Below are 22968 nucleotides of genomic sequence, written 5' to 3'. Positions count from 1 at the left end.
TCAGCCTACTGATAACACTATTTTCTTCCTCCCCCTTCCCTTCTTCCCCTCCCCCTCTTCTGGTAAGGATTCATGTACCCCAAGTGGCCCTGAACTTGACTGTTCTGCTTCCACCTTGAGTGTTAGAAATACAGACATGGCCGGGCGGTGGTGGCGCACGCCTTTAATCCCAGCACTTGGGAGGCAGAGGCAGGCGGATCTCTGTGAGTTCGAGACCAGCCTGGTCTACAAGAGCTAGTTCCAGGACAGGCTCCAAAACCACAGAGAAACCCTGACTCGAAAAAACCAAAAAAAAAAAAAAAAAAAAAAGAAAAGAAATACAGACATGTACGACAATGTTCAGTTTATGTGCTCCTGGGGATCAAACCCAGGACTTCTTGTGTGCTAGGCAAGGCATGCTACCAAGCCAGCTACATCCCCGGCCCTTACTGTTCATATTCCAGTTCCTTGTGAGGAGGGAAAGCTGTCGGTAATGACTTCCTCTGTGGCATGTGATCCTGCGGTGCTCCCTGCAGTGTTTCTGAAAGAGGGACAGAGCTGCACCATCGCTGCAGCGTAGCATGGGAATACCTTTGCCACCTAATTTGATGAGGACCAGAAGTAGCGAAAGTGAGGACTAATTTCTAACTTTCTTTGTTTCTTATAGGAAGTAGAAGCACTATTTAAAGGAGATAATTTACCAAAATTTATAAACTGTGAATTTGCCTATAATGATAATTGGTTTATTACCTTTGAAACAGAAGCTGATGCACAGCAGGTAAGTGCATTCCTTTGCCAGCCTTTGAAGTACATAGTTTACCATCAGTGAGTACATAGCAGAAGTTAGGATGCTGAGCCTCTAGGAACCCACAGGTGTCTTTCTGTGGCACTACCGAAAGCATGTCACATTACTTCTTTAGTGTATGTGAGGAAACAGTCTCAGGAAATCAGATCTGGTCTCAGTTCTGAGAAGAGAAAAGTGGGAAAATTTTAACCTACCCCTGACCTGTGAAGGGCATCCATTGTGTAGCAAGGTGCTTTTAAAGGTATTGAGAAGTTTTGTGCTCTTAGAGGAGGTATCTGATTTAGGGAAAACATACCAGCAAGTATGAATGTTAAGCAGTGCGATCAGAGTTAGAAGAAAAAAAAAAATACAGAAAAACCTGAAAGACCAAAAGGGAAGAAACACCGTGTGGTGCATCCTCGCAGCCTACCTGGGGAATCGGAGAGGTGAGCACAAGAGAAACAGGAGCCTCTGCATGAAGTCGGGGCTTGATAAAGATTTAATTTGCAGATGAGCATGGAGCTATATAGTAATAATGGCTCGAATAGTTCAGTCTTTTTCTTTCCTTTCAAGCACTTCCTTTCCTATACTACATAATCCCAGGTTCAAATTGGGATTAACATGAGGGAGGAGGCATTCCTTTTTTGTTTCTAGATCAGGAGTCTTAGTTTGTTGCTTGGGGAGGCTCATATGATATTTATTAATACTTATAAAATTATATTTAAATATTTAAAAATTTTACAATAATTTGGGGGTTCAGGTACCATAATAAGGATATTTTTAGGGATCTGTGTCTGAAAGGGTATCAGGAATCAGTCACCCTTTTGGAACCTGTCGGCTGTAGTCACTCATACATATGATTATTTGAGCTATAAAGTTAATTTACAAAGTTGACAAAATGGTCTTTTGGATGATCTTACCCCTAGGCTTACAAATACCTTCGAGAAGAAGTCAGAACTTTTCAAGGAAAGCCAATTAGGGTAAGTAAGACCATTGTTTATTGCTTCTTCTTCTTCTCTTCCTCCTCCTTCTCCTCCTCCTCCCCCTTTTTTTTTTTTTTTAATCTGATCAGCATTCTTAAATGTTATAATTGGAACTTAAATGTCTCCAAACAGGCACGGATAAAAGCAAAGGCAATAGCGATAAACACTTTTTTGCCAAAGAATGGATTTAGACCTCTGGACATGAACCTTTACACGCAGCAGCAGCGCTATGCTACGTCCTTTTATTTACCTCCAGTGTACAGCCCCCAGCAGCAGTTCCCTCTGTACGGCCTGATTGCCCCCCAGACGTGGTCAACAACACATAGTTATCTCGATCCACCCTTGGTAAGTCTTTTTCCTTCGCTTTTTTTTTTTTTTTTTTTAAATTTACGTAGCAGAGATTCACATTTTAGATTTTGTACTAGGCACTTTGAAAGTTTAAAATCCCAATCTAGTAAGAGAACCAGGTGCCTACAGTTTGCTTAGTATCCAGACATGGGGATTATGGTGTAGATTTTAAATTTAATTAGGGAATAAGGATAGAGTCTTGTGCAGTGAAAAACATCGATCCTGTGATCCTTGCCTTCCTGCCTCCTGTCATATTCTCTCTGCGACACAGTGCTGTAAAAACTCTACCAGTTGGAGGCTAACTGTTGTCCTGAACAGAAGGACATGACATGAGGAGCTCTGTCATGGAGGATTCCTAACAGTCCAGGAAAGCAGGGCAAGTGCTCTCTGTCTCACAAAACCATTTTTGTTCTCACACCTACCTCAGGGTTAGGTAACATGATTAATTTTTGGCCTTTGTTAAGGTTTGTGTTTGAAATTCATAAGTTTATAATGCATACAGTCATTTTTCTCCAGCTTTGCTCTACGGATTCCAAGAAAGTTGGTTTGGATTCATTAATTTAGTGAGGTAGGACACAAAAAATTAACCTTGTGTAGTAAAATTTCTTGAAAATGAGTGGTCCCAGTTAGAAAGGTCTGTAGGTTTGTGTAAGAGATTTGGATATAATAAAGGTAAAAGAGGATGCATAGAAGATAATGGTCAGAGTGCAGAAATCAAGGGATTAATTAGCTTTGGAAGAGTTCATGTCCAGGATGTGGCTGTGGACCAGATCAGAGAACAAGTGGAGGGTCTCAGGATCAGCTGGAGATAATACTGTTCACTGGCAGGCAAGCAGTGGCAGTATAGAGAAGCGGGAACTTGAGACACTTGGTCAGACTTGAAAATGTGGGTCTTGAAATATGAGGATAAATGTGAAAAAATGAGTATGCCCAGGAGCTGCTACTGCAAAAGCAGATACAATCAGAAAGAGGCTTTAAACCTAGAGCAAAGACTGAAGAGTATTGTGTTGTCACTTAACCTGGTTTCATGTTCATGTAAACTTACAAGAAGGGTCAAAGAAAGGAAGCTCTGAGGATAGCGTTTGTGTGCAAAAGCAGCCAGGTCTCTACAGATCAACTTTGATTTCTGAGTAGAGCAGATAACTGGGGGCACAGGTAGTAAGTTGCCCTTATGAGAGAGAGTCCCTATAGACACATGGACTTCTACCTGAACGTTTGAGTTAAGAAGTGAGAACATACTCCATTTTTTTAAAGGTAGCTCTTTAGCTGTGTGCAGGACAGGCAGAGTTAGAAAGGAGTTCTCAATGAGACCAATATCACTCCCCTCCCCCCAGGTCTAGAACCCCTGTAGTAAAAAAATGTTTGGTATATCAATACTAAAATTCAAAATTATGTCTATCTCCAAAATTTTGAAATGGCCAGAGGAAAATACATGGAGACATAAGGAAAAACTGTCTAAGTCGGATTCCAGTGACTCAGACAGAACACAACAGAAAGAGTAGACAAACAGGGTTTTTTCACATTTAAAAGCTTCTACACAGCAAAGAAGCAATTCCCCATGGTAAAGACAGTCTGTACTGGGATCCAACAAAGGCTTAATTCCCAGATACATGAAGAACTAAAAAATTAAACACCAGAAGAACAAATAAGTAATTGGCAAATTACTTGCACAAGCTAGGCAGGCAGCACAAGTTTGAGCCTCTGAATACATGCCATTTAGAAGAAGATACCTGGCTTTACAAAGATCTCTGACCTTCATATGTGTGCTGTGGCACATAAACCCCCAAGTATAGATATGTCTTTCACAATAGTACACATAGTATAAATATGGTCATGTGCTATATTTCATATATATATATGAATGAATGATTGCTCAACTTTCTTAGCCATGAAATAAATGCAATTAAAAACTACATTGAGACTCTATCATGAAGGAGATAATGGCATGCTGATCTACTGGTGAAGATGCTGGGAAAAAGGATTCCTCGTACATAGTTGCTAGGAATGTAAATTACTGTAGCCACTGTGGAAATCAGTATGTAGATTCTGCAAAGAAAAAAAGTTGAACTGTCATAGAATCTAGTTATATCACCGGTGGCATACATCCAGTGAAATAAAAATCTACAGACAAAGATAGCTGCACATTTATCTTTGTTGTGGTGCTGCGCACAGGGCTTGGGAATCAGTGAGGGAGTAGGTAAAGGGTATGGATATGGATATACACACACACAATGGAATATTATTCAGAATATAAATAGAAAGAATAAAACACATTATTTGCAAGAAAATGGATTGATCATCACATTAAGCAAAATAATGTTACATTCAGACAAATACCATGTGTTTTCTCTCATACATTTGGGCTATAAAGGTCTATATTTCTTTAAAGATGCGAATATAGAAGAAATTCTATTCTAGAGGGAGAGACCAGCATGGAAAAGGAGGGGAAGAAGAGGTGAAGGAGGCCAAGGCAGATCTGATTGAGTACCAGTGTACATGGATGGGAACGCACAGCTGTGCAGGCTGATAGAAGGGAAGATGTGCCTGTCACTGTAGAGTGAGTTCTGATGAGAAGGAAAGATGCCTTTCCCGTAGTGTGCTTTGTATGAACATGGACCCTTGGCCGTGGTGTTCCCTTTCCCAGGAGCATCAGAAGAGATCTGGAGTGGAACTCTGCCTCCTCCTGCTAGTGCTCTTCCCCAGGTGATGCTGTCACCCTCTGTCATACTGTCTAGATGCCTCTCTTGGGGTCCTCAGTCAACCACTGTTGTTTTACTTAGGCCTTCCTATCCAGGCCCTTTTCTGAGATAGGTATTATGTAAAATTCCAAATTTAAACTAATCTTTTGGTTTTGCCAGTTGTGTTTTTGTTTTTTGAGTCAGGTTCTCTATATATCCTTGGCTATCTTGGAACTCACTGTGTAGACCAGGCTGGTCTTGAGCTCAGAGATTTACCTGCCTCTGCTGGGATTAAAGGTGTGGGCAACCATCACCTGGCTGGTTTTACCAGATTTAAAGTCTCCAAAACTTTGGTCTGGATTAAGTGGCTTTTCTAGTGTGTTGTATTTTTTCCCCTTAACTTTTAAGTTAGCCAACAAAGTGTAATAGGTTTATTACTCCATTTTGGGGCCTGTGTATTATTATACTTTGTTATCATTAATCTCTCTTCTCTACTGTCCCTCCCACCACCACTTTCTCCTCTCTGGCTGGTTTCCTTCCTTCCCTCAGATCATCTCACCTGCTCTGTGTTGGCATGTTAAATCTCTTTTCCCTCTTAAAGCCCTTCCTACTCTCATGAGCTGCCTTCTAGTTTCCTGTCTCTGCCCCGCACCTACCTACTGTCCCGATCCCCAAATCTAGGTTTCAGATATTAAAGGAAGCACGGTTTCTGTCTTAAGTTTGGTTTGCTTCACTTATAGGATAGTTCTGCTTCCTGACTGTTATAGTAGAGCAGCAGTAAACATAGATATGTAATATCCAAGAGTGATACAGCCGTGTCATGCGGTATTCCAAGTTTATTGAGAGCCCTCCATTCTGATTTCCATCTGCATTCCCACTAACAGTCAGTTAGAGCTCCCTACTTCCTGTCCTCACTGGCATTTGTCTTTGTTCGTATCTTGGTGGTAACCCTTCTGGCCAGGGTAAGAATCTGTTTTTGCATTTCCTTGGTAGCTTAGGCTACTGGGTGTTTTTAAGTATTTACTGGCTATCTGTGTTTCCTCTCAGAACTGAGAGTTCAGTTCATTAGTCCATTTATTAGCTGGATGGTTTGGGGTTTGGTGTTTAATTTTAGGTTTCTTCAAAGATGTTAATCCCCTGTCTGTTGTGTAACTGGGAAATATTTTTTTAAGCACTGTAATTTTCATGGACTGTGGAGTTTTGTTAGGGAGTGGATCTTCCTTGACAACTGTTAAATGTTTTCTTTTGTTACTTAAAATTTTGTAATCAGGGAATGATGCTCTAGCTCCAATGCCCATTTTAAATAGAGCTTCTGCTTTCCAGTTAATGCTGAAGAGAACTGCTGGGGTCTCCCACCCTTTTTTGTCTTCACATGTTCCAGCTATGTAGGAACCTGTGCTTATTTCTTTCATGTTAGTGAACATTCATAGAGACTGGAAGGCCCCAAGCAACTAAGTTTCTTGGAAATAATGTCATTTACTTGGAGAATATTTGAAACCACATGCCCCCAGAAGCCAAAAAGTTAGTGCTCTCACCCTTCCATCTTGTAATTTTGTAATTACTATTGTTATGATTATTCTAAGCCCATGTGCAACAGCAGGAGTGTGGAGTTGGCCTCTCCTTCACCTTTAAAGCGTGTGTGAGTGTGTGTATGTGTGTGTGCTCCGTGCATGCATGTCCAGCTACATACATGCCAGGACAGGTGAACTCTAGAGGACAGAGGACAACTCTCAGGAGGGATTCCTTTGGCATACAAGTGTCGAAGTCACGTGGTGATACCTGTGTATGCACTGGGGCCACTGAGCCCTCCACACTGAGTTTTACCCTATTTTTATGTTTCAAGATTTTAAAAACTGTTGCATGGTACTTAAAATCCTATACTTAAGCTTTTAAACTTTTAAGGTCATTATGGCCTGTTATTTTCTTGTGAACTTTATTTATATTATTATATTTATATGTTCTGTGCCACTTTATTCACTTGGAAAAAATTTATAGTCTAAAAATAGGATGCTGTTTACAGCAAGTCTTGCACGAAAGTAAACCCTAAAGAGAGAGAGCGGGAGAGAAAAGAAATCCCTGCCAAAGGCTGTGGGAGTGATACCTGCATGGTTAGGAGCAATAAGTATGTGAGAACTTCTAACGTTGAGCTCTTTGAATTGTGTTAAGGTTATTCAGAATAAAGGATCATCATGTCTTGCCAGGCTGGTGGTAGTAACCCTAGTTAACTTAGTTTAAGCATCATCAGCAATGCCTGTATTCAGGACTCCCATGTGAGTTTGGGCAAGGTTCTGTCCTATGGTGTTCTCATTTGATTACTATAAGGATTACCTAAGGAGATAGGGAGAAAATATTTAGCACTAGCTCTGGCTTGAATGCTCACTAGGCGTTGCATTTTGTAATAATCTTGTTTTTCCTTACCCTGCAGTTATTTTTAAGCATAACATGGAATTAACACCTCTGGCAAGAGGAAGACTTGATCTGGTTTACCCAAGATGCAATTGTAAATCCAATTGAAGTGTCTCGTGTCTTATGTTTTTACATGCCTGTTTTTTGTTAATGAATTCAGGTAACTCCATTTCCAAGTACTGGATTTATAAATGGGTTTACATCTCCGACCTTCAAACCTGCAGCGTCTCCTCTGACATCACTCAGACAATATCCTCCTAGAAGCAGGCAAGTTCCCAGGATGTTTCCGATGCTCACGAGCTTCATTTTCACTGTTCCGGGTTATTTGTAATGAGGGACAACAAAGATGAAATTTCCTGAAGCTTAAAACTGTAATCATATAAATTATATAATATATAATTGTATAGAAAGGCTCAACCCCAAAGCTGGCTGCTAGTAGTAAGGAGCAGATTCTGGCTTGGGGGGCAACGTTTACCATGTGTTTACTAAGTAGGAAGCAGATCTTGACATACATATTTCACATTAGCATGCTCATTCTATACTCCTTGATTGCTTTATAACTCAGCATATACAAACATCTCATTTGCAGGAATCCTAGTAAGTCTCATCTGCGCCATGCGATTCCTAGTACAGAGAGAGGGCCTGGGCTGCTAGAAAGTCCTTCAATATTTAACTTCACTGCAGATCGATTAATTAATGGTGTCCGGAGTCCACAGACGAGGCAAGCAGGGCAAACTAGAACACGAATACAAAACCCTTCAGCTTATGCCAAGAGAGAGATTGGAACTGGGCGTGTGGAGCCAAGTAGTCTTGAATCCTCTCCTGGGTTAGGGAGAGGAAGGTAAGTCACTCGCATATTTTGTCAAGCAGATATTATGTACCTATCATGAACTACTAATATTTCACATTTTAATTTAGATGTTTTATAATCATATCCTAATACACTTCAGAAAATTAAATAGAAGGCTGTAAGGACAGGCTCCAAAACCACAGAGAAACCCTGTCTCGAAAAACCAAAAAAAAAAAAAACAAAAAACAAAAAAAAAAAAGAAGGCTGTAAACATCAAAGGCTTCTCAATTCCTCAGGGTAGTGGGTTTTAGAGCAGAGACTTCAGTGTTTTGTTTTATCTTAAAAGCATAACATTTTCTTTCATAACACTGCAGCTGGCATGTAGGGGCTGTACAGTGTCTAATATCTGCTCGTCCTGGGCAGTCTCACCTTGGCTGTTAGCCCTGGCTTTTTAGGTCGCTGCCTTTAACAGAGGGAGCCTCCAAGGTGTGTCCCACAGATTCCTAGCCTTGCTCTCTTTACAGCTGGTAGTGAGAAGGGCTAAGCTTGTAGCTCACCATAGAGTGCTTACTCAGTATAAACAAGGTCTTAGTTCAATGCCTAGTGCTCCACAAAAATAAGTAAAATAGGATTGAGGTGGCAATGGGATATAGTCAGCAGATGCAAGAGTTTGGTAGCCAGGCAAACCAGCATTTAAATTTCATTTTTACTAAACGTACTCATAAACAGAAGCTGCTATTGGGAAGCAGTGCCATTGGTCACATCATTTCCATCCTTGGGCAGATAGTTCCTTGGTGCTTCTTGTTAGCTAGGGCTCTTTCCATATGCTGTGAATGTGAACTACTCTGCTTCCACTTCCTTCTCCCTGGGACCTCCAGTGCACTTCCTTCTTTCTGGCTTGCTGTCTTGTCTTCTGCCATTCCTCCAAAGAGGTGAGATTAGAAAAGACACAGGTGGGACTCAGAGTTTGCACCCTACCCAGTGTTGACTAGGCCAGCTGCTCATACGGTAAAGCCTGTCAGGATTGCCCTCTGACAGGTGCTGGCCAAGAACCTCGGCCTATCTAGGTTTGGGTCTAGGCTACCACATTAAAAGCAGGGGTCACGGCAAAGTTTTTTATTTTAGTGTGCTGAGTGACTTGGGGTGCTAACAGTTGGGCTGGGTGTGCAAGGCCCAAGAATAAGACACTAGTGCCTTTTTTCTTTGCTTTATAAAGCATACACTGCTGTTTATTTTACTCACAGAATTTGTATATTGGAAGCCAAACCTCTCACCCCCTGCTGTTGCCTAATCACCCAGCTATAGTCTCAGCCTCTTGTTGTCCATACACACCACTGACACTGGGCAGCAGTAGATCTATCTCAAGAAACTGTCTTTTCACTTGTGTACGAAACAGCCCCTCAGCCATTGAAGGTCACAGTGAGAAAGCTGTTGAGGCTCACTGAAGCCCAAAATGTTGCTGTCTTGACCTCTTCCCGTTGATCACAGGCATTTTAACAGCACCTGCAGTGGCGGGGTCCTTTCCAGAAGTGTCACTGTTGTCCATGAAATGTAATTTCCTATTTTATTAGTGGGGTAAACAGGCTACGTGTATTACGTTTATCAACTTTGGGTCTTGCTTCTCAAGTCCCATGTACCTTCATTTTGAGAACAGTGTCTGCCATTGAACTGGAGCTCACCATGACTCCAGCGTTCCCCTTTCCTGAATACTGCAATGCCAGTACTGTAAACGTGTCTACTTGGCATTTTTATTTTTGAGAGTCTGTGATGTTTGGATGATGCTTGTGTCAAGGCCACAGACGATGCCAGCCATCTTTTTCTCCCTACCTTGTTTTTTGAAACAGGGTCTTTTGAGCAGACTTTTCTGGCTTGTGAAGTTCCAGGATCTATACCTGTTCCCCATGTGGACTGGAGTTAGAGATGCAGCCGCCGCACTTGGCTTTTGTGTGTTCTAGAGAGCCAAACTCAGGTCCTCATGCGTTCATTACAGGCAGTTTAAAAAGTGAACATCTCCTTAGTCCCAGTGTTGGCTTTTAAAAATGTGGGTCCTGAGGCTCAAACTCAAGTTTTCAGGCTTGGGCAATAAGCATTTTATGACTGACTATCTCCCTAGCACCTATGTAATGTATTTCTTAAACAGTAAGACGTAGAAGTTGAAATTATTTTTTGACCCATGACTACAGAATGCATATTGTGTTACTTTTTGTGAACATTAATATTAATCTTGTTGTGGAACTCGTGAGTGGCCAGATGCATTAGTAGCAAATAATAGTAATCTGAAAGGAATCTTTTACTTTGAGTAACACATTTTCAATACTTTCTTAAAATATTCAGTCACCATGTTGTAATAGTCACTAGCTACATTAGTCCCTGGTAGAGCATCAGCCAGTCCATTGATGCTTCAGTGCTAGGTAGGCATTGACTTCCCTGCGGCCCTAAATCGTTTCCTCTTTCAGTGGGAAACTATTGACTTAGGTAGATCACTCTCATGGGTGATGGCTGCTTGGTCTCCTGGTTACCTCACGGCAGCCTCTGCCTCAGTGCCTGCTACTTCACTTGTGCTCAGGTGTAACGAAGGTGCTTTTTTCCTGCATGTCATGTGCCATCCTCTGTCAGCATCTATCCTTGCCTCTTGCAACCCTCGCAGCATTAAAAAGAGGGAACCTGCTATCCATTGGACCCAGTCTCAGAGAATACTGTGGCCGGTTTGAGTGAGGGTCACTGGAACATCCTCTACCAGCAGGAAGCTCAGCGAGCTCTCTTGTCGTTCATGTGTTCACTGGCTGATGGTGTGGTAGGTTCAGCTTCTCTGCTCTGACATGTCTTCTCCACTCAGCTTAGTCATTTCTAGATTTTAAAGAGAAAGACATATGGCTCTTCTTTTCACTTAGACACTTGTAAGCCACTGTATAATTCATTCAGTATTGTGGAAATGTTTGCTTGACTGGAGCGTCCACTTGTAAAAGCTAGTAACCCTGAAGGACATCAGTAGAAAAGGAGGGAGAGCATCTCTTTGCTTTTAATGCAGTTGGAAAGTTTAATCTGAAGAATTTTGAAGCAGCAATTCCTGTTATAGATGGTGCCAACATGTTTGGGGCTGTGGTAGGTTCTGAGACAGGCTACAGGCACCCATGGCTTAGTAGACCTTACACCAGCCATTTTTATACCAAATCAGTTACTGGAAACTGAGAACTCAAACGGGGAGCATTGAATAACACAGAGATAGTGACATCAGGTATCAGCTACAAACCCAAGAGTCATGCTTAGATTCTTAAAAGCTTAATCTTAAGAGTAGGGAGCCTGGGCCAGAGACCTCCTGGGTTCACCGGGTGCAGTGTAAAGAGTGTGAGCTGAAGGGTGAGTTCACATGTCCTTTTAACCCTTGTTAATAAAAGCTTAACAAAGCCTCCTGTCAGAGGAAAAGCAGAGTTTACAAAATCCCAGCCAATTTAAAAAGTGAAATAAAAAGGTAGGACTGAGACATGATAGTGTCTTGTTAACCTGCCTCTCTTTGGTGACATAGTCGCTGTCAGTCTCCCAGCAGTGTCTAGGCTTCCAGGAAGCCACTGGAACAGGAAGACCAGGCTTTGTCCTAGTGAAGACTCTCACTGTCTTCTCAATCTGCGTAAGGACTTGGAGCACCTCACTCATCTAACACATGAGTGTGCGCACGTTGAACCATGAACGTGTGTAGCTTTCAGCCCTTGTTTCTGAACCATGGACTGGTAAAACCAGGATTGGTGTGTAGCTTCCTCTCTCTGCAGTGCATGGCCTGTGTCCAGAGAGTCTATTTAGAAACAGGAGGGGCGATCTAGTTCCTTCTTTGGCAGAGTTCACATTTCCTCTTCCACTGCGTGTCCTTGAGGGTCTGTTTCCCATTAGCTTTTTCTGTTGCTGTAGAACCTTCAAGGCTTCAGTCATGTATCTGCTACTTTTCTACGTGCCAAGGTCAGTATAGTGAAAAGCCCCAAATGCCAGGTAGCAATCTTAAAATTATGTCATTTGAACCTGTCTTAGATCACAAAGCAGAAGTATCCCCATGTGGGGTTCAAAATGTGAGTGCCCAGTATCCCAGGTACAAACTGTATGGTGCTGAAATCATGTCTCTGCTACAACAGATCATCCACTGTGAGCATCAGTCCTTCGGCTCTCTTCACTCTGCAGTCAAGGGAGGGGCACTGATAGCGTGTTCCAGGACGTCTTATCACTACATAGGATTGCTGCACCCGTAGGCTCCTAGTGGGCTGTCGAGGTGCTATCGGGACAGTCGTGCATTCTGTGGGCTCCACTGACAGGGAGACACTGTTGTCAGATGGTGTTGGTACTGATGGACAGACACCTGGAGTGGAGCCTGCCTGGTGTCTTAAGACAGTGCCTGTGCCATACCAGACAAGTTCATCTCTTACCCATGTGTCCAGAGGCCTGGTCATTATGAGACTGAGGGGCCTGTTCCAGAAGGTTGAAGGTCGCTGCTCATGCCCGCCTTTATGGCCTGATACCTCCTCTGTGCTCAGGGCTTTAACCCCACTAGGCTAGCTCAGCAGAAGGAGAGTCAATTTTCTACCAGAGACAGCCTGGCTCCCCTCCAGATTCAAAAAGGATATTGTATCCTAGAGCCTCCCTCAAACCTCTTCTTCTAATTAATAGGACCTACACCTAAGCCAAAGCATTTTCTTAAATTTTCTACAAATAAAGTAATTAATAATGTTCAAATTCATTTTAAGTTTATATTAATGCATAGCTTTTGGGGAGTCTCTTCAGTTAAAATGATAGAAAGGATAAACAAAAATGAAATTGCATGTTGAGATTTATGTATGGCTTGTTAGACCACATGGACCTGTCCAGGGTGTTGTAAATACTGATTCTGTGCTCACTGTAGTTAGTGCTGCAGGGCACAGCCCCCCAGCCTTGCTGCCCTGGGTCTGGCTGCTGTTGATAAGGAAGGCAAGCCTGGGTTTAGGGACCTCTTAGGGTTTAGAGGTTCTTATGTGACTTTTGCAGTAAGGGATAATCATGGTTTTTGACTCATGTTTTAAATTGCTCACCTATAATTTGATGTCAGATTTTGTATATATATATATCTTATCATTCCAGCTGAAGGGATATTTAAACATTCAAATCTTAAAAATTCTAAGTAGCCAGTAGATAAGTTTTAGAATAATTATTTTTTATTAAATGTCTGAATATCTAACTTAATGATGTACTCTCAACATTTGAATTTTTGTTGTTAATACTTTTGTTTAAGACAGTAAAACCATCTTGTTAAATGATCTAATGCAGGCTGACCATACGCTCGTCATCTCTCTGCCTCAGCCACCCCAATATAGAGCTTATGGGCGTGTACTATGAGGCCTGGGTTTTGATTGTCCTTTTAAAGCTGACTTTTAGAATCAATTTATTCATGAAAGATGAAAAATATTAAAGACTGACTGAATTGATGCATACTGTTTTGAATATGTGAACAAACATAAGCTTGGCAAATTTTCTAAGTAAGGGGAAAAATAATGTTCTTTTTGCTTTCTACTCCTAGGAAAAATTCCTTTGGTTATCGGAAGAAAAGAGAAGAGAAGTTTACAGTGAGTACATAAAGTTGTGTGTGTGTGTGTGTATGTGTGTGTGCGCGCACATGCATCTTCTATGTGTCTGCCTGTGTGCACTCATGTGAACCCATACACTTAGATAACATAAGAGCCAGAAGGAGACTTCAGGTGTCTCATCAGCCTGCAGCTTATCTAGAGCACTGAAGCCCACTGTTCAGGTAGGCTGGCTGCCAGTGAGCTCCTTTGATCATCCTGTCTCTACCCATCAGTGCTGGGGTTCCAGACACATTGCCGTGTTTATTTTTTTACTTGAGTGTTAGGAATTTGAACTTGGGTCCTTTTGTTCACAAAGCAAGCAACCTTGTTCACTGAACCATCTCTAGCTCCGAATGCTCATTTTTACAAGACATTTAAGTCTAATAATAAGCAAGCATGAGAGTTAATTCAGTGGATTAAGACTAAGATAGGAGGAGGAACATTGCACAAAACTTTAATGGCCTAAATTTCAAGTTAGGTGAACCTAGAAATGACTCGTGCAACACCTATAGACGTTTCACACAGAGGAGAGCTGGAAGATCCTTTGCTGTGTTCTGTGCTGCCCTTGTCTCCACACTGTGTGACTTTCTGGGGTGTCCTTGTGTTGCAGAGCAGTCAGACTCAGTCTCCAACACCACCAAAGCCTCCATCACCGAGCTTCGAACTGGGTCTGTCCAACTTCCCCCCGTTACCTGGAGCTGCAGGCAATTTGAAGGCAGAGGACTTGTTTGAAAACAGGCTTTCCAGCTTGATCATAGGATCTCCTAAAGAAAGAGTAAGCTATGTGTCACAGCCGTAACGTGTGTCGATGTTTTCTGAGCACTGACTTTGTGCAGGGACCTGGCTCAGGTTCTTCACACACATTAAAAGGAGAAAATAATTGAGGGAGGTGTGAGGTTTGGGTGATTTGCATTGGTCACGTGCTGGAGCCAGGGTCAAGCCGTCCTTCTCATGCCATCTGCTGAGGCTACTGTGGACCTGTGCTGTACAGATGCTTAGATTAATTTTTGTTGTTGACGTTTAAAGCTTTTTTTGTTTCGCAAAACACAGAATGAGACACAGGAATCTGAATTACACCAGAAATAAGACAGCTTTTTTGGGAATCTACATAGTGTAAGTAGCAAGAAGCTTAGAGTCACTTTGTTGTGGTCTGGTGATTTCAGGCAAACTCTAGGCTACCACAAGGTTGTTCACTGTGGTAGTCATCACTGCTAGTCTTAGCTGAACTACTAAAGTTCAGAGAAATTCCTTTCCAGGGTTCCTGCAATACACTTAGTTAGCTACACAGGTTGGAAATGGGATTTGTTCCCCTGCCAGCATCAGTATTTAAAGACTATGGGACATGCAGAGAAATGACTTTCTGCCTCGTTACTAAAGTGTGACTAAGTGCTGGGGTGGGGGTGGTCTTGTAGAGTAGTCCTGGTCCTGGTCCAGGTATTCCTTCTGCTACAGTTGTCAGATCATACATCTGCCTTGAGGTGCCGGGGTACCACGCCACAGTAGTTAGGGCGGATGACTTTGCTGCATACAGTATCTTGAGACTAAGGTCAGGTAAAGAGTTTAGTCCTTTTCGTGTTGAGAGATGGTAACTATATTTTCCAAGATTCTTCTATATTATCTAGTAAGTGTCGCATGTTAGAATTGGGCTGTCTTAGAAATTACAGATCTTAATGTCCACATTAGTAAGTTCCAATTGCCCTATAAAACAGAGAATTATGCATTCCAACAGTTATGAACTCTCGTTTTCAAGTTATGGTCTTCTTGAATGATTGGTAAAAGAATCCTAGCAGTCGCTGCTTTGAATGCACTTGAGTTTCTGTGCTTTCTGAAAGGCTGTACTGGGTTGTGGCCACGTTACACAGCCTACACTGCTGCCAGGGATGGTACATCTGCAAAAATGTACCAGGACTTGACATAGGATTGTGACTCTTTGTAAAGTGTGTCGTATGTGTCTGTGTTTACATAGAGGCAGAGTTGAACATATGTTGGATCTGAGCATGCTGTTACAAATAGGAAGTCATTGGCTGCCCTGTGTTTCAGTAAGCTAGGTTCCTTTCATTTGAACAGTCATAAGAACCTCTGGTCCTCAACCCAGCAGAATCTCAGTCTCTGGTTAACTCCCCACCCCATCCCCAAACAGGGGTCTACACTGTGCCATTCTCCCCAAGTGCACTTCCAGATACTTTATTTACCTTTGAACTGATATGCTTTGAAAAGAAAGGCAGTTAGTAAATTTTATCTTTTTATATTTAAACTTATAACCATTTACTTGCCCTAAAATCACATACTGGGTTAATGGCATACCATGAGTAAACTTGTATGAATTATGGCTGTACTGAGAAAGTCGTTGATGGAATAATTTCTCATTCTCTCAGGTCTTAGCTTAGTGACCTTGCCTGTTAAGTTGGCTAAAGCAGGATTGTACACCTGCTTCCATGGTGGTCTGTAGTTGTGGTGAGAGCTCCTGTGGATGTGTGTCTTCAGCCCAGCACCAGGCACTCAGATTATGTAGGTGTGGATATCTGTGTCAGTTTTTGTTTTGTACTAGTGACAAGAGTGAATCATAGTGTACTGTCTTGGTAATTTTGTCCCTGCTAGGGGGAGCCCTGACATGTCAGATGAGTATGGTATGTTTGGTAACTGTACACTTAAGAAGACAAGCTTATGGATAACTACCATGCATTTGCTGAGAGCAAGAAGGCTGAGTGCTGTCCAGCAGATAACAATCTCAAAATGTAGTTGTTATGTTGTTGGGGGCTTCTTCTCCTATGTCTTTCTGCTGGGACTTGGCAGTTTGTTGGTAGGATACTATTGGTTCTGTTGGCTTCAAGGGTGAAGACACCATTCAGTATCAGTCACTTAGGGGTTGGGAAGGAGGCTCTCCAGATGGGTTAGAGATCACCATGGTTTTAATGGTTAGACTCTTAACTCCTTAGGCAAAGATCTGACAACTCGTAAACTGCTACTTAATGATTTTCAGAACCTCAGTGCAGATGCAAGCACAAATACTGTTCCTGTAGTGGTCCCCAGAGAGCCTTCCATGCCAGCACCCTGTGCTGTGACAGCAGCATTTGAACGTTCCCCTTCTCCAGTCCATTTACCTGAGTAAGTATCTGTGTTCTACCTGCCTCTGCCGTGTACATGTTATGTTACATGTGATTGTTAAACCAGCTGGCATTTTCACAGGGATCCCAAGGTGGCAGAAAAGCAGAGGGACTCCCACAGTGCGGACAGACTCCCTTCTACCCCTACTACAACCGCATGCAAATCAGTGCAGGTTAATGGAGCAGCAACAGTAAGTTCTTCGCCTGACTTGCCCAGCACTCGGGCATTCTGTGTATGTCCTGCCTCGGCCTATCTTTAGTCATCCTAATTTGATTGATTTTCGTTTGTGTGTGCCTTCATTTCTCTGTACCACATCACTGAGCCTTTCTGTGTCAGTGTGGGATCTCTCAGATAATAACAAGGCCCCAACTCTGTCCTGTGTGGTGGAGTTCAATCATTTTCTGCATTTACTGTGTATGTCATATGTATGAAAAATAGTTAAGCAGAATGACTGAAAAGAGCAACTTGGTGTCCTCTTGCCCTGTTGACATCCCAGTGTTTCTGCCACGTGTGGTGGCTCAGACCTCTAGTTCCATTGCTTGGGAGACAGAGCAGGACAGTGACTACAAGCTTGATGCCCCTGGTTTACATAGCAAGGTGCAGCCAGCTTAGGGATACATAGTGAGTGAGGCAGCGAGTCCTCAGATCTAGTAGTCTCTGTCCTTGATGACCTAGCATCTTCTCAGCTTGATGCTGAGGTAAGTCTTTAAGTTAAAATTGCATTAGTTTTGAAGGCACACACCTGTAATCCCAAGACTTGGGAGGCAGAAGCAGGAAGATGGAATTTCCACAAGCTCTGTGTAAGGGCCATACCCAGTAAGACTGCATCTCAGAAGGTGGAAGCCAGGGATTAAGAATTAAAGCCCATGTCACGTACTATGGCTAGCCTGCACTCCATAAGATACTATTTCAATAAATGATTGAATAAGATTCACAGGACCACCCTGTCACACCATCTTAGCTTATTCCGTGTAAGCAGAGCACTTGCAGATGTCCAGTCTTGGGTCAAGGGAAGCAGGTTTTGTGCCTATTTTCCCTCCTTTAGCCTCTTAGGCCACCATATTTCTCAAGAATGACTAAAGGCTTCATGCTGGGGGCAGAGTTGGCTCACCATTTCCTTGCTGGGCCTTTGTGTCTGTTAGCCATTTTAAACGGCAGCTCTGTGTGTCTTGGTAGGGAAAGTGCACTGCAAGGAAAGGGAATGATTTGTTTCATTTTAACCAAAATGAAAAACCAAACTCTATCCAAAAAACATGATTAGCTTCGAAAAATGAATGTATGTTTTCAAAGTATTTTCTTTTAACAGAAATTTAGATTTATAGAACCTAAACAAACAAATAAAAAGCCAAAATCTAACATAACTCAAGGAAATCCATTCATGGTTCAGACTCCTCTCCTCCAGGAGCCAGCACTGTTATATTATTCCTCTTCAGTCACCTTCCCCTTTCCAAAGTAGTTTCAGACTCTGCAGACTCCAGCCCCACACTGACACAGTCATCAAGTCCTAGAACTGGACTGATAGCTGTGTCTTAGCTCGGGTTTCTGTTGCTGTGAAGAAGACATGATGACCACAGCAACTCTGATAAAGGAAAACATTTAACTGGGTGGCTTACAGTTGAGTCTATTCTCACCATGGCAGATCATGGCAGTGTGCAGGCAGACTGGTGCTGGAAAAGGAGCTAAGAGCCCTACATGTTTATCTGAAGGTAACAGGAAGTGAACTGATCTAGGCAAAGCTTGAGCATAGAGATCTCAGAGCCTGTTCCCACAGTGACACACTTCCTCCAACAAGGCTAGACCTCCTACTAGTGCCACTCCCTGTGAACTTATTGGGGCCAATTACATTCAAACGACCACAATTTGCTTTATCATAGTGAGAATTCTTGATCCTCTACACTTGTCCACAGTGCTAGTGGCCAGAGCTTTGATGGTGGTCACTAGCTGCCATGGACATGACAAAAGTAATGAATTTTGTGAACGTTTTAAAAGTGAAAATACCAATGAAGATAGAATTTTATACTAAAAACTAAAATTTGATTTTATGTTGCTCATCTCTGAAGGAACTACCATCCCTGCTATTTTGTACCCATAATCCCACATTTTATGTTTCCAGGAATTGCGGAAGCCCAGTTATGCAGAGATTTGTCAGAGAACAAGTAAAGAGCCTCCTTCTTCCCCATTACAACCCCCAAAAGAACAAAAGCCAAACACTGTCGCCTGTGGGAAGGAGGAGAAGAAGCTTGCTGAACCTGTGGAGAGATACAGAGAGCCCCCTGCCCTCAAGTCCACTCCTGGGGCCCCCAAAGATCAGAGGAGGCAGCCTGGGCGCCGACCTTCGCCTCCAGCTGCCGGGAAGCGTCTGAACAGGGAACAGAACACTCCCCCAAAGTCTCCTCAGTGAAAGCTGGATGCTGGGAGGGTCTGGAAGAGCTCTATTCACCACAAACGAAGCTCTCCCACTCAGTACAGAATGAGCCGCTGGTTAGGAGCTTGCAGTGTCTGTGAGGCCCATGGGATGCCTGCAAGTTATTTTCCTTCTGTGAGTTGGATTTCCCCTCTTAAAAAAAGAATCTATTTTTCAGGATTTAATTATATAATATAAACCTTATTTTAGGTTGGTGCTTAACTGGAGGTGACGCAGAAGTCTGTTTTTCAGGATAGAAAATGTATTTATCCTAACAAATGGATATTTTTTATTAAGCCTCCACGTGGCTCTGAATGCAAGCTATATGAGTTTTTCTAAATTAAGGGAACTACGCTACTTCATTTTTTTTTTTAAAACAACTGGTCTGCAAGTGCAAATGGGTAAGGTGTCCCCAACAGATGGATGAGGGCTGATAGCGCAAGCAGGGGCAGCCTTGGCCTCACAGAGCAAGGGACTGGCAATGTCAGGGCCTGACATACTGGCACAGGAGCTGTGTTTTCATCTAAACCGTTAGTTAACAGGAAATTCTAGCTTTAAAAAGATACATATGTATATACAGTTCTTTTTTGGCCTAGTGAGCAGAATGAACCTACAAAGAGCACCCTAGAAAGACCTGAACCTTTGAGTTTTGATGTCCTGCGAGCAAGTAACCAGCTTCTCACTCCAGTTCCAAGTGGCTATTATGTAAAATAAATTCAAAGCACATTGTGAATAGCACCTAGATGAAACTAGAATCTCTGTTGCCCACTGACATCATACCATGAAGTTGTACCATGTTTTGGTCCCTGTGAGCAGGCTGCCTGGCTCCCAGCCTCGAGTGCCTGCTCTGTTGGTGTTCCCCCCACATTCTTGCTGGAGAGTCATGTCTTAACCGGCTCCGTGTGGATGTCTTCCTGTACCTCTGCATCGGCACATAAATTTAGAAGTCTCTAGCCGTGAGAGAGTGGTGTTTGTGGTCTCCCCTCTGACTAGTGGAGGACAGAATCCTTGCTCTTTTGACCTCCAAGACGAGGGTCTTGTTGATTCTTTCTAAGAAGTGCTGCACTTGTGAAGAACAAGAGTGCAGTAAAGTTAGTGAGTTTATAATAAAGTTACAGATAAATTATTTTGTTTTAAAATGCCTAAAATTTTTCTTTAAGTATTCTAAGCAACAGACATTAAAATATTTCCTGCTAAGTGTAACCATACAGCTTATTCCACAAAATGCTATTTAATAAGACTGAAGGTTGGTTTTTTTTTCTTTTTTTTAAGGAAAAAAATTATTTCCATCCAATATTTAAAGACTTGAATTTTATTTAAACTTGAAAATGACTTTGCCTTAACTTTTGTATAAGACAGCTTAGAGCTCACGGAGACCGGCCCCTGGGTTGGTGGGAGTGGCTGTGCGGATCGATCTCCTGGTGGTGGTTTTGCTGAGTACGCATACTGTTGTACAAGAACTCCAGTGGTTTTTGTAACATACCTTACAGAGCTTCAACAAGTGATCTTTTTTCAGACTGTTGAAAAATCCTGTAAGTGCAAATAGTCGCTACTGTGTTAAGTCTGTGCACTTGGAGTGTGCTCTGCCTGTACAGTGTAAATAATCAGAGCATATGAGAAAGGTACCCTACAAAGAAGAATCTGATAAAAATTATTGATATATTATAAATGTTACTGTTGAGCTGGATGTAGATAAACTAAATGTTGTGGTTTGAGTATTATTTTAATTTGTTAAGGTTTTTCTTTTCCCCTTATACTGGTGTGTTGAACTGATTTTGCCTCTTTGCTGCAAAAGGGAAATGGAAAGTCTTATTAAAAGCCTTTGGATGTTTTCATACTCTTAAAAAAGTATGTAAGTGCATACTGATCATATCTGATGTTTAAAGGTTTTGAAGGAGAGTATGGAGAGCAGAGACTGGCAGGATCTTCCGATGAAAGTAAAAAACAGAAATGTACTAATTAAAATCATACTTTGCTAAGTGATTTATCCTGCCAGAGGCAAAGATGCTTGATGCATGTGACCATTTCCTTGAGAGCAACTGTCATTCAGTTACATAGGAGTATGCGCAGTGCTCTTTCAGATGCCTGTGAAAGGAACGTAGGATGAACTTCCTTGTAGATGTCAGATCACTGACAAAAAAAGATGAAGAAGAAGAAACAACCAGCCTTTTGAACCCACACTAGCAGATACTGTCTATCTGGAAAGGCAAACCTGAGGCCCCAGGTCCTTCACATCACAGCTTTACTGGAAGAGGGGCCAGAGTACGATCAGCTTCCCCTATCCCCGAGGGTGCTCTCGCAGAGGAGCCCTGATTTTTAATGAGAAGTCCTTTCCCCAAGGCTGTGCACTGCAGCAGGAAGCGTGAGTGGCAGAGCCAGCTGTGGGTGCCTGCTGTCTGCTGGCTGGAAGTGTAAGGCTCAGTGGCCGCATGCAAGGGCAGGGGGGCATGTGCACGAGGTTGGGACACTGTAATCACTGCTTAGCCAGTGACAGCCTGGCACCAGGAACTAAAGCCTTGCTCAGATGTGATTTTTTTTTTTAAATAGCACTCTTTTTCAGGAAGCAAAGGTGATATGCCAAATATCTGCGTATTGTCAAAGCAGAGGCTTCCTGATGGCTGAGGTTCTCCACTCAGAAAACAATGGAGTTACCACAATAGGAAACTGTCGGGTGCATGCAGACTCTTGCCATGTCACACACAGCAAACGTGATACGTGCTTTTCATAATCTATTTTTTAAGTTTACTCATTCCTTTCAGTATCTCAAGATGTAGAATCAGAGATACCAGTCACAATGACATTTTTAACTTGTAAAATTGTGTGATGATACTTAATTATCATATGGAAATATGGAATAGGAATCTGGCCCCATTTCACCAGACCTGGATTTCAAGTGATCCCTCTCTCAGTAGTCAGTGTCATGGTGTCTCTGTGGATCTTCCTGTCATTGCATCACTGGTTGCCACTGGTGGGTGGCAAAAATAAAAATAAAAATAAAAAAAAAGGAAAAAAAAAGTCTTACATTGCTGTAATAGGGTTTCTGCAGTTGATATTGAAAAACTGGTTCAGTGTGTCACAGCAGGCGACTGATGGTGCATACATGTCGTTGTGTCCCCTTCAGTGAGCTGTAGTTGTGGGTTTGTGTGCTTTGTAGCCTGTTATACGGAAAGCAACAGACAATCGAAGATTCCAGGAGCGCTAACAGCTGCGAGTCCCAGCACGGGAGTGTAACGTGGAAGCTTGCCTGAGGGTTTCTGTTTCTGTTCTTCTTTTCATTAAGACTGGAATCAAGCTTACATGTAAACTATTGGTAATTTAAGTTTCCTTTTGTGTCATTCAGTGTAAAACTGTCTAATTTGAAAAATGTAGGTTATGAAAAATAAAAGATTTAGGCACTGTTCAATTTTTCTTTTGATTCTTTTAAATTAAAATTTTCTTCAAGAATACATTTTTTTAAGATTTTTGTTTGTTTGCTTGCTTCACTCTATATTCCCATCACTCTGCATAAGGATGATAAACAGGGGCCCAAATCTAGTTGAGGTTTTAAAGTCTTCCAGCCCCTCACATAAGTTGGCCACCCACAGCCTATTGGTGCAAGGAGCAGAACCCAGGTCCTCTGGGAAAGCAAAAAGTACTCCTAACTACTGAGTCATCTCTCTAGCCACTCCAGTGTGTCTTTGTTTCTTTTGAGACTGGCCTGAAACTAGCTGTGTAGACCAGGGTGGTCTGCAACTCAGAGCACTGGGATTCAGCGTGCACCACCACACAGCTTCCAGGTTCTCAACTGTGAGTTATTTCCCCAGGTTTGTGATGTCCTTTATTCCCTTACGTGACCACTTACATGCACCTCAGTCCACCTAACCTCGCTCTTTCTGTTTCCGTGACACCATTCCCTTTAATCGACCTATTCCCATG

The 22968-nt window shown here is 42.3% G+C and overlaps 1 protein-coding gene across 3 annotated transcripts in view; it reads left to right on the top strand.

Annotated features, from left to right (window-relative positions):
• Nucleotides 1-22456, top strand: part of Larp4b (La ribonucleoprotein 4B) — a 76100-nt gene extending 53644 nt beyond the window's left edge. The window contains exons 9-19 of one of the 3 annotated variants that reach the window (XM_041630644.1): nucleotides 647-757; nucleotides 1690-1743; nucleotides 1879-2091; nucleotides 7339-7445; nucleotides 7768-7775; nucleotides 7863-8019; nucleotides 13499-13544; nucleotides 14155-14319; nucleotides 16525-16649; nucleotides 16731-16839; nucleotides 18763-22456. In XM_041630644.1, the coding sequence (XP_041486578.1) occupies nucleotides 647-757; nucleotides 1690-1743; nucleotides 1879-2091; nucleotides 7339-7445; nucleotides 7768-7775; nucleotides 7863-8019; nucleotides 13499-13544; nucleotides 14155-14319; nucleotides 16525-16649; nucleotides 16731-16839; nucleotides 18763-19050 (1383 nt within the window). In that variant the 3' untranslated portion in view covers nucleotides 19051-22456. Of the gene's footprint in view, nucleotides 1-646; nucleotides 758-1689; nucleotides 1744-1878; nucleotides 2092-7338; nucleotides 7446-7767; nucleotides 8020-13498; nucleotides 13545-14154; nucleotides 14320-16524; nucleotides 16650-16730; nucleotides 16840-18762 lie in introns of all 3 variants that reach the window. The other 2 variants (XM_041630643.1, XM_041630645.1) reach the window with 2 other exon arrangements.
• The last annotated feature ends 512 nt before the right edge of the window (nucleotides 22457-22968 follow it).

Source organism: Microtus oregoni, unplaced genomic scaffold (assembly GCF_018167655.1).
Source record: "Microtus oregoni isolate MIOR12 unplaced genomic scaffold, Mior012 000035F_ref0000213, whole genome shotgun sequence".
Classification (NCBI taxonomy): domain Eukaryota; kingdom Metazoa; phylum Chordata; class Mammalia; order Rodentia; family Cricetidae; genus Microtus; species Microtus oregoni.
The sequence above is the reverse complement of the archived record's forward strand: the minus strand, read 5'-3'. Positions and strand labels throughout refer to the sequence as shown.